General features: G+C 41.9%; 1 protein-coding gene across 6 annotated transcripts in view; it reads left to right on the forward strand.

Annotated features, from left to right (window-relative positions):
• arb2a (ARB2 cotranscriptional regulator A) overlaps positions 1–7667 on the forward strand; it is a 521656-nt gene extending 513989 nt beyond the window's left edge. For 4 of the 6 annotated variants that reach the window (XM_072281215.1, XM_072281217.1, XM_072281218.1 and 1 more), the window contains exon 11: positions 4931–7667. In XM_072281215.1, coding sequence (XP_072137316.1) covers positions 4931–5082 — 152 coding nt within the window. In that variant the 3' untranslated portion in view covers positions 5083–7667. The remainder of the gene's footprint in view (positions 1–4930) is intronic. The other 2 variants (XR_011889469.1, XM_072281220.1) reach the window with 2 other exon arrangements.
• Positions 7668–15307: the final 7640 nt, after the last annotated feature.

A 15307-nucleotide genomic window follows, 5' to 3' on the forward strand; every position in this document is an offset into this window, starting at 1 on the left:
TGTGTGGGAATGGCTCTTCTGATTTTCTGAACACAAGAGATTCTGCAGATGCTGGAAATCTAGACTTACACACAAAATCCTGGAGGAACTCAGCAGGTCGGCCAGCGTCTATAGAGGGAAATACGCAGTGGATGTTTCACGCTGACACCCTGCATCAGAACTGGAAAGGAAGGGGGATGAAACCAGAATAAGAAGGTGGGGAGGGGATATTTTCAAATAATTACTGTAACTTTGGTAACAAATGTGATCAGGGAAATAACTAACACATGAAGTGCTACCTGAGAGATGGACTGATGAGGAAGGTTCAAAAAAACTTCCATCAGGGTCAGCTCCAACATTTAATTCTCTAGTTTTTGATAATATATCCCCCCTTCTCCTTCTCTCTTTTTTGATTTCCCATTGTGGATGCCGTCTTATCCCTTCTCTTCTTCTCACCTGCCCATCACCTCCCTCTAGTTCCCCTCCTTCTTACCTATCTCTCATGGTCCACTCTCCTCTCTATCAGATTCCTTCTTCTTCAGCCCTTTACTTTTTCCACCTATCACCTCCCAGCTTTTTACTTCATCCCCCTTCCTCACCCACCCACCTTCCCCATCACCTAGCTTCATCTATCACCTTCCAGCTCGTACTCTTCCCCTTCGCTGACTCCTTATTCTGGCTTCTTCCCCCTTGCTTTCCAGTCCTGATGAAGGGTCTCTGCCCGAAATGTTGGCCGCTTATTGTTGTACTTTCCACAGATGCTGCCTGACATGCTGAGTTCCTCCAGAACTCTGTGTGTTATTCTGCCATTCTATAGTCCACCCTTTTCCAGTCCTGAGTGGGAATTATATAACCTTGTGATTCTTTCTGTTAGTAATTTTGTCTGTTAAAATTACTACTTGACAACATTTGATAACATTTAAGAGCTATACAGATTCACAGCAATTTGTTTTGCTGGCTTATTGACTTGTTTTTTCTTTCAATCCATTACTTCTGCCCTAGTAACTTCATTCACTCATTGTGCAAATTCTTTTTGATTCATATTTCTGTAATTCAGTATCAATAGATTTATAAAGTGTTATGTACCTGTCAGTTTTATTCAACACCTTTACTGATGTGCCGAGCAGTTTTTTTGTTTCATAATTACCAGTGACATGTGGTGTGTGTTTGGTTCAACAAACTATTGAATAGACGTTGGTCTGATTAGTGAATTGATCATGCAGATGAATCACTGGGAAAAGCTGCCTTGATTTTCCGAGCACTGAGTCCCTGACATGTATGTCCTGTATCACACCTGTAAGTGATAGACAGAACCACTTGACTAGCATTTTGCCAAGCCAGACCTCCTTTAGTCCAGCATCTGTTCACAGGAACTGACTGACCCACATCACATCGCCTTGCTTTCGTTTTTATCACAACTTTAATTGATTGGGCAACTTGATTTGTCACTCACCAAAGCTAGCATGACAGACATTATTTCAGCCTACTTTCAGCTCGAGGACTGTGTTTTAACCAGAATGGACAATCTGAGCAGTATTAACAATGAGAAATGTTCCAATGAAACTGGATGTTATCATAGAACATAGAATTTAGGAATCTACAGCACATTACAGGCCCTTCGGCCATCAATGCTGTGCTGACCATTTAACCTGCTCTAGAAACTGCCTAGGATTACCCTACTGCATAACCCTTTATTTTTGTAAGCTCCATGTACCTATCTAAAAATCTCTTAAAAGACCCTATTGTATCCGCCTCCACCACCATTGCCAGCAGTGCATTCCACGCACTCACCACCCTCTGTGTGAAAAACGTACCCCTGGAAGTATCTGCTTCCAAGCACCTTAAAAATTTGCCCCCTCATGTTAGCCATATCAGCCCTGGAGAAAAGCCTCTGCCCATCCACACAATCAGAATCCGAAGCCATAAGACCATAAGACATGGGTGCAGAATTGGGCCATTCAGCCCATTCAGTCTGCTGCATCATTCTGTCATGGCTGATTTATTATCCCTCTCCATCTCTTTCTCCTACCTTATCTCCATAGCCTTTGACGCCCTGGCTAATCAGGAACGGATCAACCTCCACTTTAAGTATACCCAATGACTTGGCCTCCACAGCTGTCAGTGGTAATGAAGTCTACAGATTCACCCTCTGGTTAAGGAAATTCCCCCTCATCTCTGTTCTCAAGGGGTGTCCTGCTATTCTGAGGGACATTGATACATGGTCCTTTAGTGTGTGAATTGTTTTACACTTGACTTCACATACATTATCTAAGCAAAAGTGCAGACCAAATACAGAACTAAAATAGAACAAACCATTTCCTTTTCATCCTCATATTCATTGTCCATGAATAACCGTGAAATACAAAATCCTGATCCAAGCATAAAATGCCTTGTAATTATAAGCTTTTAATGTTTATACATGATATTTGGCCATTACACAGCCTAGTTTCATCTAGAGACAGAAGCGTATTCACAAAGTGTAATTACTTTTGTGTAAAACAAAGGATTTTCATAACTGTTTTCTATTTTGTTTATTACAAATTGCCAAATGAATGATTAAATGGGCTGTGACACAAAGATTAGCAAATTGACTATTTTTATCTGTAGTTTACAGAAATCCTGGTCCAAGTGTAATCCTGATGAAACATCAACATTTGTAGGAAAGATCCTGCTGCATGTATTAGCATTTCAATATTTTTAAATAATAATGTCACTTGTTTATTTATTTATTTTATTATTGAGATACAGGGCAGAACGGGCTGTTCCAGCCCTTCAAGCCACACAACCAACCAACCCATTGATTTAACCCTAGTCTAATAATAGGACAATTTACAATGATCAGTTAACCTACCAACCAGTAAGTGTATGGACTGTGGGACAAAATCAACATGTCCATGGGATAGGGGGATGTACAGACTCCTTTCAGATGGTGCCAGAACTGAACTCCACACTCCGATGCCCCATGCTGCAATAGGGTTGTGCTAACTGCTACACAACCATGGCTCCTCTCAGTGCCTTATTTCTTTGATGACCCGGGCCACATGTATTAATTCATTATGGCACCACAGTAGCGTAGCAGTTAATGTGACACTATTAACCAATTTCCCCCGGGATCAATAAAGTATGACTATGATTATTACAACTTGGGGTGTTCAGAGTTCAACACTGGTGCCACTGTGTACAACCACCCTGTGGAATGTGTGGGTTTTCCCTGAGTGCTCTGCTTTCCTCCCACAGTCCAAAGATGTACCAATTAGTAGGCTTATTAGCCATTGTATATTGTCCAGCGATTAGGTTAATTGGGGTTGTGGGATTGCTGGGACAGCGAGCTTGAAGAGCCAGAAGGGTCTGCTGTATCACTAAATAAATCATAACGTAAAAGTTGATATTTAAAGGAAAAAAGTTTTGATTTTAGAGATCATAAGAGACAGCCAAAGGTTAAGAGTCATAGGTGAGACCAGAAAGTGCTTTCTCCTCTGATAATAGGTGAGCACTGATTCTTTTATGAAATAAAATTGGCATCTATGCTGCTATAGACAGGAACTGTCATCAACTCTACGCATCCTTTAGTATTGTTTGAAAGATGGAGGGTTTTGGTACTTTTTATGCATTTGGAAATACTATCAGTGGCCACTTTACTAGGTACAGGAGTGGAACCCAGTGTGGTCTTCTGCTGCTGTAGACTGGAGGGGTAGAGTAGAGTCAATGGGCCATATGGCCTAACTCTCCTCCTGTGTCTTATGGTCTAATGGAGCTATGTGGTCTTGTGAAATAGGCAGGCTCCTCTGATACCTCCCTCCAGCATTGACTCGGTAAGTCATTTCAAATCCAAGAATTCATCAAGGTCACATGGTAATATTCATTCATAAAGCACGTTGATTTGGAATCTCGTGTTGAGTACTGGTACAAAATATGGCTCCCTTTTGAGTTTCAAAGTTGGCTTCATGCGCTAATATCTTTCACTGCCCTTTAAATTTTCAGACTAGGCTAGCATACTGCTAAATTAGGAATAGAATATTCACATCAGATATGTTCTGTAGTGTAAGATACAACATCTAGTTGTCTGTGAAGGATGCTCTAAGTCAGGGGTTCCCAACCAGGAAACTAAATCAAGGGTCCAGGGACCCATCGGTTAATAGTAAGGCTCTATGGTATAAAAAAGTTTAGGAACCCCTGCTCTAAATGGAACTGCAAACTTTTAGATTGCATGTACGTATTTTATGCAGAATAGTTATTTCTAGATGGATCCCAATTAATCGACCACTTTTGTAAAACCTGAAACTCTGCTAGTACATCATTTAATTCTGTTTTTTGAATATCAGATCCTTATATACTCAGTGGCCAGATTATTACATACCTCCATTACTACTGAGCATATATCTGCTGCTGTAGCCCATCCACTTCAAGGTTTGACGTGTTGTGCGTTCAGAGGGTCTCTTCTGCACACCACTGTTGTAAACATGGTTATTTGGGTCACTGTCACTTTTATGTCAGCTTGAACCAGTCTGGCCATTTTCCTGTGACCTCTGTCATTATTAAGCCACTTTCAGCCACAGGGCTGCAGCTCACTGATTATTTTTTGTTTTTTTGCACTACTCTCTGTAAATTCTAGAGACTGTTGTGGGTGAATATCCCAGGAGATACTCAAACCACCTACAATCAGTCAATGGTCAAAATCACTTAGATCACATTTCTTCCCCATTCTAATGTTTGATCTGAACAGCAGCTGAACCTCTTGACCACGTCTGCATGTTTTTATGCATTGAGTTGCTGCCACATGATTGATTGATTAGATATTTGTGGTATCAAGCAGGTGTACAGGTGTACCTAATAAAGTGGCCACTGAGTGTTTGATTCTTACCCATAATATAACAGGATTACCTGCATGTAACCATATTGCATAAACCATGGGTATGGATATTAATTGTATTCCTTTTTCACTCATTTCTAGGTACAGAACGGCATGAACTAACCTCCTGGAAGAGTTTTAATTCTATTTTCAAGTATTTTTCTCAAGCTTTAGAGGCACAGAACACTGAAACAAAACCTAAGTCAACAGTGATAACGAGGAGCTACAACCGAAAGAAAAGTGAAGAATTATGAAGCAATGTACTATTTCCCGCATTTATTTTTGCTCTAGCAACCCCTCAATCTCTCATTAGATTGTTTTCTTTTTGGAGCAAAGGGTCATGGTGTACACATCTAAATAGCATTTTGCATTATTTCTAGATGAGCGCAACTGTCAAAGCAATATGGGTCTGCTGGTCGTGTTTCCTGTGGTCCCCATCTCAGATTTGGTGCCACCAATCGGTGCACAGATTAAGAGTGACAGCAGTTCTGCTCAGCGCAGCACAGAGCAGCTCTAATTGCCCTGACACAGGCCTGCACTGAGCTAATGCCATGGGGCTATTGGCTTCCCCCACGTCCTAATGCCTGCCAACTATTCTTCATTAAGGAGACAGCTTCTCTTTTGTCAGCCTATGTACAGCAGCCTTTAAAATAGCCAGAAATCACAGCTCCTCAACATTTTCCTTTCACGTACTCAAGCCTTGTCATAATTTTCAAGGGATTTCAAATGCATTTAAGTTGCTAAAGATGACAGTTGTTTTTGGTGATGCCAGCTGTCACTTTCTGCGTCCGCTTAAAAGTAACTTGATATTACTGAAGCTGCATGTTTGCTTTCCAGAATAAATCCAATGTACTTCTTAAAGTGCAAAGATGTTTAAGGATATGTTGGGTAAAGTGAAATCACTGTGAATTTTTGTCACTCGGCCAACAGAAGCCAAAGCTATTTTTCTCATGCAAAACACAGTAATTAGATCAAATCTAAATCCAGAGGTCTGTACCCACCGTGTGATCTGATTAATATCTACTTATACATTATGTTATACCTTTTAAGTGACCAGTTGAATTTTTAAAGCTACGGTGAAGACTGGACAGTAGAAACAAAGCAGCGACAATAGCCTATTTTCTCAAAGCATACAAATAAATGATGATTGAATAATGATATATGATTCAAATGCTTTTGCTCTCTGCTTGTTATAACATTTATAGTTATTTGCTTTTAACTAGCTGTGTACTTTGTTTTAAAATTAAACTTTTAAACCCTTTACTGCAAAAAAATATATTCATACTTTGTCAAATGAAATGTGCACTCTCATTCTTGCTTTACATAATATTTAATTGTCCTTTTCAATTAACTGCAGCTTATAACAGAATTAAAAACGATACGGTAACAACCCAAATGGTTCAGCAAAACTGGAATTGCTTCCTAAGGAAGTAATGTTACAAGTTGCAAGAACACAATAAATAGCACATTGATGCAAGTTTAGCTCCTGCTCCATCATCTGGAACTGAAGTTCATTTCTCAGTTTTACACTTTGCTAGTTTTGCTTGCAGAGCGGGGATTCATTGGCTGCAGAGTAGCTTGGGGATTCTGCGAAAATCTAGGACACACCAAATAGTAAAATTTGAGTAATGTAAAGTGTGTTTTAGGACCAGCTTATGAAAATCCTTGGAGTAATTACTCATTACCTTATTTGATCGTTTGAAAATTGGAGCTTTTTACAGCTCTTTAGAACATGATCTAATACAAAAGAGGGAATAGATTATTTAGAATATTCAAATTCCTGTTATGGATGCAAGGCAGAAGTCAGCACAAAATGCTGGATGAAAATTAATATGCATTCTTTTCATTAAATATTTAGCAATACAAAGATTGGGAAATATGGAATAGGTGCAAAGTCATTAATTCAAGTGATTTGTTCAGGTTTATAATGTTACCAGTGTTCTGAATGGCTGAAGAGCTTCATCAGGCTATGTGAATAGGAAAGAGGGCCCAGGGGAAGCCTTTGGGAGCTGCCTTGGTGCATGCGTAACTCACTCCCATAGGGACAGGTTAGGAGGCTTGCTGCTGGAGCTTTGATTGAAGTTTACAGTCATTTGACATTTCCAGCTCTCTCTGCCAATTGACACTAGTCCCTACAGAATGCATGGGCCTATTACCTGACCACCCACCCCCACAACTGACTAGGTATACTTGGATTTCAAACGTGGAAATTGGAAAATGAACTACATTAACCTCAAACTCAAGCATTTTAATTGATGATGTTTACTCTATCGTCATCAAAATCAAAATTGTTTCTACAATCAATAAAATGGGGAAATGGATAATGAAGTATTAGTGACTTCAATTTCATAGTTGTCAAGACAAGCATAACGGAAAAATTGGAATCTATAAGAATCCTTCAGTTACCGATTTACACAATTTTCTACATTACAATAGTCCTTTACATTTTGAGCTTAGATTCTCATATTGGTAATTAGAAATGTAACTACTTGGATTTTAAAATATTTCAGGTTTACTTTTGAAAACTATCATAAAGGAAAGAGATCACCTCGACAAGATGAAAGCTCGGGTATGAGTGACAGCTTGAAGTGAATAGGAGCCTTCCATGCGATTGTGAATGGGGGCGGTAGGGGGAAAATCTAAAGGAAAATGGATTTTCAAACTAGAAACCTTTAATGCAGAACTGTGATTTTTATTTTCGATAGTTTTCAAATCCACTTATGAAACTGGAGCACTGAAATGAGAAGTTCCATTCTGCAGTACATAAATCAACTCATCCTTTTTATCTATGTGATTACTCTGATTTTAAGTGTTTTAAATGGCAATATTACAATAAACATCTGAATCAAATAAGCATTTTTGTTACCGTTAGTTTCAGTATCCTGTTGTCAGTGATGTTCATTAATTAAAAATTTTCAAATTGAAAGCATTTTGCTGACAAGAGATGTAACAATCTTTGAATAGATCAGATTATTATAATTGGAATGTGGAGGATACATGTGAATAGTATCACTTCAGAATGACCATTTACCTCCATTTCTAAACTAGAAATGTCTTGGGGTTGATCTTGCTCTTGAAATTGCAGTTTGTTCCATAAAACTCTATATATTTTTACTTAATTTCCCAGTTGAATTAACTGCAAAGTTGATTTTTGAAGTGGAATACATGAAAGAAAGTTACAAGCTGCCAAATTTGCCAGGTTTTGCTGTTGCAAGTCAGTTGGTGGAATTCATATCATCAGATTTATCCTTGCATTTGAAACAAGTTGCTCATGTTCATTAGGAAGTATGCAGGTGGGACACTATGTATTCAGCACCAGATTTCAAAACAGCTATTTCTTAATTATACTTTCAACATCAGTTCAAGTATTTAAAGTATCCAAAAGAAAAATGCCTTTCTACTTCTTGTTTAATCCAAGTTCACTATCTCTGGGTGCAGTGAAATGTAGTGTGGGAGATGCAGGCCCTGAGAGTGAGGTCACCTGATGATTCAAATATCTGGATTGAAAATGAAAATGCGTTGGTACTTGCAGACAGTGTTATCAGTTGGGATTATTGAAATGAAAGTTCATTTAACTCAATTATTTCTTAACCTCAGCGCTAGGATTGCTTTCAAACCCAGTAATCCCTCTCGGTTGTGTGGTGCAGTGGGAAACAAAGCCTTTGAGTTCTTTCTTCCTTTTATCCTAGTAAGGTATCTGGAAAAGAGGGAGAATACAGTTTAAATTCAGAGGATGATTTACTGGGAAAGATATACTTCCATCACATAAATGCTAAAATCCCTAATATGTGAAAATGAATAAACATACTTCCAAAAGGATTTGTCATTGCATTTGATGCAATTGAAAGTTGCAATCTATCACTTTGGATATCTATATATTTCTTTGAAGAAATATAATGTGATTAAAGAAATGTAATGTGGTCTAAAGTGCTATATTTATACCACATAAAAATGATGAAAATACTATCCCACATTCAATTGAAAGTGAATTGCGTTTATAAATTTTCATTTTAATCATAATTCCTGACTGAATTAAAACACAGAGGGCATTCTAATTCTGTTTGATTTTCTTTACGTGCAAGACTAAGCCCAGGTAGTTTTGATTTGGAAATACAACATTATATGTATGCAGGTATATTATTCATCTCTCACCTGTCTGCAAGGATCAGATCAGCCTTCTGCTCTCCCTTCCCTTACCAGTGGAAAACTAATGAATTCCGTTATGAAATCTGTACTGGCAATAATAGGCAGTCTTCCAGATTTAATAAAGCCGGCTTGTTTCTTAACGGTTTTTTTTGTGTAAATAAAATTTTGGTAAAAGTAGAAGGGCAAAAAGAGCATCGGAACGTTAAATAGTTTGAGGTTTAAGTTGGAAAAAGAATTGCGCCTGGAAAAGGCGATTACACCCACGTAAACTTAAGTTTCTACATTATAACGCCCGTTGTTTACTGCAATTGTTCGTATTGCTGGGAGAATAAAAATAAGAATGTATTCTATCGTCCAAAAATTCCAAACAGTTCGATATACCAAAAGTAGGAGAAACTTGCAACTCAAAACAGTAGGGCCTAGCGCAAAAAGCCACAACGCAATCATTTCACCAGTATGAATATCCATGCCCAGCTAAATGGTACATATAACGCAGCGTATATAATGTAGAAATGTTCAGGCCTGCAAAACTACTTTTTTCTCCGAACAATATATCTCCGATCAGTATCATTATTACATTCTGCCAAAGTGCAATAATTTTAACTCGTCCTATAATACGCAAGACGGTTAACCCAAGTCGGGTCACCGCGTTAATAGTAAATTTGGTGTCAATAACTGAAGATATGGATTTATTAAAAGAAGAATATGATTGCACATTACAATGAAAGAAAACAATCTCCGAGCCTACAAAGATGCGTCACGGGCATTTTTAATGTTTTCTTACAGCTTTTTAAAAACTCATTCAGGTGTTTGATAATTAGAGAAAAAAGGACGGGATGGAAACCAGATAATCGGAAACACTAACACAAATTAAGCAAAGGTGCTCACTTCCTACGAAAATTTACCCAGAAATTCGTAAAATGGGGAGAATTATTTTGCGCGTACGTAATTTATACTTTGTATTATGATGTACCGCTGCCGCAAAACTGCAAATTTCACGACATATGCCTGTGATATTTAACCTGATTCTGATTCAACAAAATAAAATGCACAACTATCTCCTATTTAACCGGTCTTCTTGTATAATTGCAGATTAGATTGAGAGGTAACGCCGAAGTCTAGTGATATTCATACTTAACGGTGTGACTTTCTGACTGTTTCGATGGAACGGTTATGACAGTATGATCACGATTCACCACATAGAGGTGTCACGTTTATCACTTGTTGGAAATGGTCAGATACATTCACAAGAATCGGTATTTTATAGGTGATACTTAAAGACCATTTAAAACGTATAAAAACGTGACACCGCCATTAAGAATGTAAAAGATAATGGACACTGCCATTCATCCGTTATGCAAAAAAACACACTCCTCGGCCTGCGAATGATTGAGATGACGAATTCCATAGGTGGAAATAAGTGTCCGACTGCAACGAACTGTTCTTTGTAGCGATCGATAATGAAATCTCTTGGATTAGAGAAAAATCTAAACAATTTAAAATGCGAAATTAAAAAAAAAGTTGAAGGTACCTCTGATTGATTGACAGATATTACTGAGGAACACGATAAATGTCCCAGAAGATATTCCAGTAGCAATTATCCAAAATCCATATAAGCTGTCAACATTAAAGTTGGTGTTTTAACATATATTTTTATAGGAGATAGATTCACCTTTTAGAATCAACCTTTTTAGTGCGAGCACTCTTCGTGTTTGAGTTTATTCACCAGATCAGTGACAGCTCTTTATTTGCATAATTATATGCTATAGTCTGTACTGAAAACTAACCTCCAAATTTCACGGGTCACCAACCTGCAACAATGAATGTTTTATCACGTATGCTAAGGAAAATCTAAGAATCTATATAAAGTTTCTTAGGGATCTGTTTTTCTGTCTCTCGGAGAGAGAGGAAAAAAAGAATATTTGTGTCTCTTCAAGAGATGTAGAAATCTTTACATCGCTTCTTAGTAACTGAAATCTATTAGTCAGTAATAATAGAGATTAAAATGTACGTGGGGATTTCAGTCTTTCTAGTTTCACTTCAAAGTAGTTCCATAAAATACCATCCATGTACAACAGCTAACGCTTTAAACTGGATCCACTCGGGTTATGCAAATTTCTTCGTTAAATCTTAATTTGATTAATGATTTTAACAACAGATATGCTCTGTTACAAATACTTTTATTTTCTATATGTTGCACGCGGTTCCAATTTATTTTCAATAAAAATTATATATGTTAACTTAATACAGCTAAACTCCGCCCTTTTGTCACTATTATTTAGATGTTGGGGAAATGGCAAAATATTAATTCATATTGACCAACTATGCCTTCATATTATATTCAATAAATAGTTCATCGGAAAGTTTCGTTTAACTGTTTCTATCAGCCCACAAAGGTTGAATTCAGGAACTGTGATTTTAGATTTTGGACCCGTTTTATTTTTTTAGAGAAACGTTTAATACATCGTTTCCTCCTCACGGAAAAGCGCGCAGGGTTTGCCTTTGTAACAAAAGAAAACATTAATATTACAACCGATAAACAGCAAAGTGTAATATCAAACACTGGAGTAAGCGTGACTTTTACTTCCTACCATTAACTATTATTACTATTGTCTGCAGAAAATAAAACATTTATTAATACACTTTAACTTCAGAAGAGATCATAACGATTACATTTCGCGCACGTTAGTGTATTTTCATATTCTAGTTTTCAATGTCATTTTAATAGCACCGCTTTCTTTTTCATGTCCATGCAGCGCGCTCTCGCTCTCTCTCACTCACTCACTCTCTTTCTCTCTCTTCCCCCCTCTCTGTCTCTGTCTGTATGTCTGTCTGTCTCTATCACTCTCTCTCACACACCCACACAGACACACACTGAAACTCCACTACTCCACATACACTGAACCCCACTACCCCACATACACTGAAACACACTACTCCCCCAGACACTGAACCCCACTACTCCCATACACACACACACTGAACCCCACTACTCCCCAGACACTGAACCCACTAGTCCCCCACGTACACTGAACCCCATTAGTCCCGCACACACACTGAACCCCACTACTCCCCAGACACTGAACCCCACCACTCCCCAGACACTGCACCCCACTACTCCCCAGACACTGAACCCCACTACTCCCCACACACACACTGAACCCCACTACTCCCCCACACACACACTGAACCCCACTACTCCCACACACACTGAACCCCACTACTCCCCCACACACACTGAACCCTACTACTCCCCCCACACACTGAACCCACTAGTCCCCCACGTACACTGAACCCCATTTGTCCCCCCACACACTGAACCCCACTACTCCCCCCACACACTGAACCCCACTACTCCCCAGACACTGAACCCCACTAGTCCCCCAGACACTGAACCCCACCACTCCCACACACACACTGAACCCCACTACTCCCCCACACACACTGAACCCCACCACTCCCCAGACACTCAACCCCACTAGTCCCCCACGTGCACTGAACCCCACTACTCCCACACACACTGAACCCCACTACTCCCCCAGACACTGAAACCCACTACTCCCCCACGCACTGTACCCCACTACTCCCACACACACACTGAACCCCACTACTCCCCAGACACTGAACCCCACTAGTCCCCCAGACACTGAACCCCACTACTCCCCCACACACACTGAACCCCACCACTCCCCCACACACACTGAAACCCACCACTCCCCAGACACTGAACCCCACTAGTCCCCAACACACACTGAACCCCACTACTCACCCACACACACTGAACCCCACTACTCCCCAGACACTGAACCCCACCACTCCCCAGACACTGAACCCTACTAGTCCCCCAGACACTGCACCCCACTACTCCCCAGACACTGAACCCTACTACTCCCCACACACACACTGAACCCCACTACTCCCACACACACTGAACCCCACTACTCCCCCACACACTGAACCCCACCACTCCCCAGACACTCAACCCCACTAGTCCCCCACGTACACTGAACCCCACTACTCCCACACACACTGAACCCCACTACTCCCCCAGACACTGAAACCCACTACTCCCCCACGCACTGTACCTCACTACTCCCACACACACACTGAACCCCACTACTCCCCCACACCCACTGAACCCCACTACTCCCCAGACACTGAACCCCACTAGTCCCCCAGACACTGAACCCCACTACTCCCCCACACACACTGAACCCCACCACTCCCCCACACACACTGAACCCCACCACTCCCCAGACACTGAACCCCACTAGTCCCCCACGCATACTGAACCCCACTACTCACCCACACACACTGAACCCCACTACTCCCCAGACACTGAACCCCACTACTCTCCCACGCACACTGAACCCCACTACTCATCCACACACACTGAACCCCACTACTCCTCCACACACAATGAACCCCACTACTCTCCCACACACACTGAACCCCGCTACTCACCCACACATATTTAACCCCACTACTCCCTCCCACACACACACTGAACCCCACTACTACCCCTATACACACTGAACCCCAGTAGTCCCCCACACACACTGAACCCCACCACTCTCCGACACTGAACCCCACCACTCCCCCACACACACTGAAGCCCACCACTCACCCACACACACTGAACCCCACTACTCACCCACGCACACTGAACCCCACTACTTCCCACACACACTGAACCCCACTACTTTCCAGACACTGGACCCCACTACTACACCCCCACACACACACACTGAACCCCACTACTCCCCACACATGCTGAACCCCACCACTCCCCCACACAAACTGAACCCCACTACTCCCCCACACATACTGAACCCCACTACTCCCCCCACACACTGAACCTCACTACTCCCCCACACACACTGAACCCCACTACTTTCCAGACACTGGACCCCACTACTACACCCCCACACACACACACACTGAACCCCACTACTCCCCACACATACTGAACCCCACCACTCCCCCACTCAAACTGAACCCCACTACTCCCCCACACATACTGAACCCCACTACTCCCCCCACACACTGAACCCCACTACTCCCCCACACACACTAAACCCCACTACTCACCCACACACACTGAACCCCACTACTCCCCCCACACACACTGAACCCCACTACTCCCCCCACACACACTGAACCCCACTACTCCCCCCACACACTGAACCTCACTACTCCCCCACAAACACTGAACCCCACTACTCCCCCACACACACTGAACCCCACTACTCCCCCCACACACTGAACCCCACTACTCCCCCCACACACTGAGCCCCTCTACTCCCCCACACACACTGAACCTCACTACTCCCCCCACACACTGAACCCCACTACTCCCCCCACACACTGAACCCCACTACTGCCCCACACACTAACACTCAACCCCACTACTCCCCCACACACACTTAACCCCACTACTCTCCCCACACACACTGAAACCCACTAGTCCCCCAGACACTGAACCGCACTAGTCCTCCACACACAGACTGAACCCCACTACTCCCCCACACAGACTGAACCCCACTACTCCCCCCACACACATTGAACCCCACTACTCCCCCGACACACACTGAACCCCACTACTCACCACACACACATTTAACCCCACTACTCCCCATACACACACTTAACCCCACTACTCCTCCACACACACACTGAACCCCACTACTCCCCCACACAGACTGAACCCCACTACTACCCCCCAACGCACACACTGAACCCCACTACTCCTCCCCACACACTGAACCCCACTACTCCCCACACAGACCGAACCCCACTACTCCCCCACACAGACTGAACCCCACTACTACCCCCAACGCACACACTGAACCCCACTACTCTCCACACACACTGAACCCCACTACTCACCCCCACACTCTGAATCCCAGTACTCCCTTCCACACACTGAACCCCACTACTCACCCCCACACACTGAACCCCACTACTCCTCCCCACACACACTGAACCCCACTACTCCCCCCCCCACACACACACACACTGAACCCCACTACTCCCACACACACACGGTTCTCGGTTGTCGCTTAACTTCGTATTTTTTCATCGATGTCAATTTTAATTGGGATAGGTGTGCGAACTTTAACGCCTTGGTGATTACAAAAAAACAGCTCTGGATAGTAACTTGTGTCAAGTTTCCTTTCTGAACAGCTTTATTCCAGTTCATTAGTGGATCTTCTTACCAGAAAGATTTATCCACACGAGCTCAGTTTAGGGAATTTTTAAAAGTGCCATTCGGGTTCCGTCTGTGGCACCATTTAATCAGTGTGTAGATTCATAGGAAAAACAAAATTCCCG

This window comes from Mobula birostris, chromosome 17 (assembly GCF_030028105.1).
Source record: "Mobula birostris isolate sMobBir1 chromosome 17, sMobBir1.hap1, whole genome shotgun sequence".
In the NCBI taxonomy this organism is placed as follows: Eukaryota; Metazoa; Chordata; class Chondrichthyes; order Myliobatiformes; family Myliobatidae; genus Mobula; species Mobula birostris.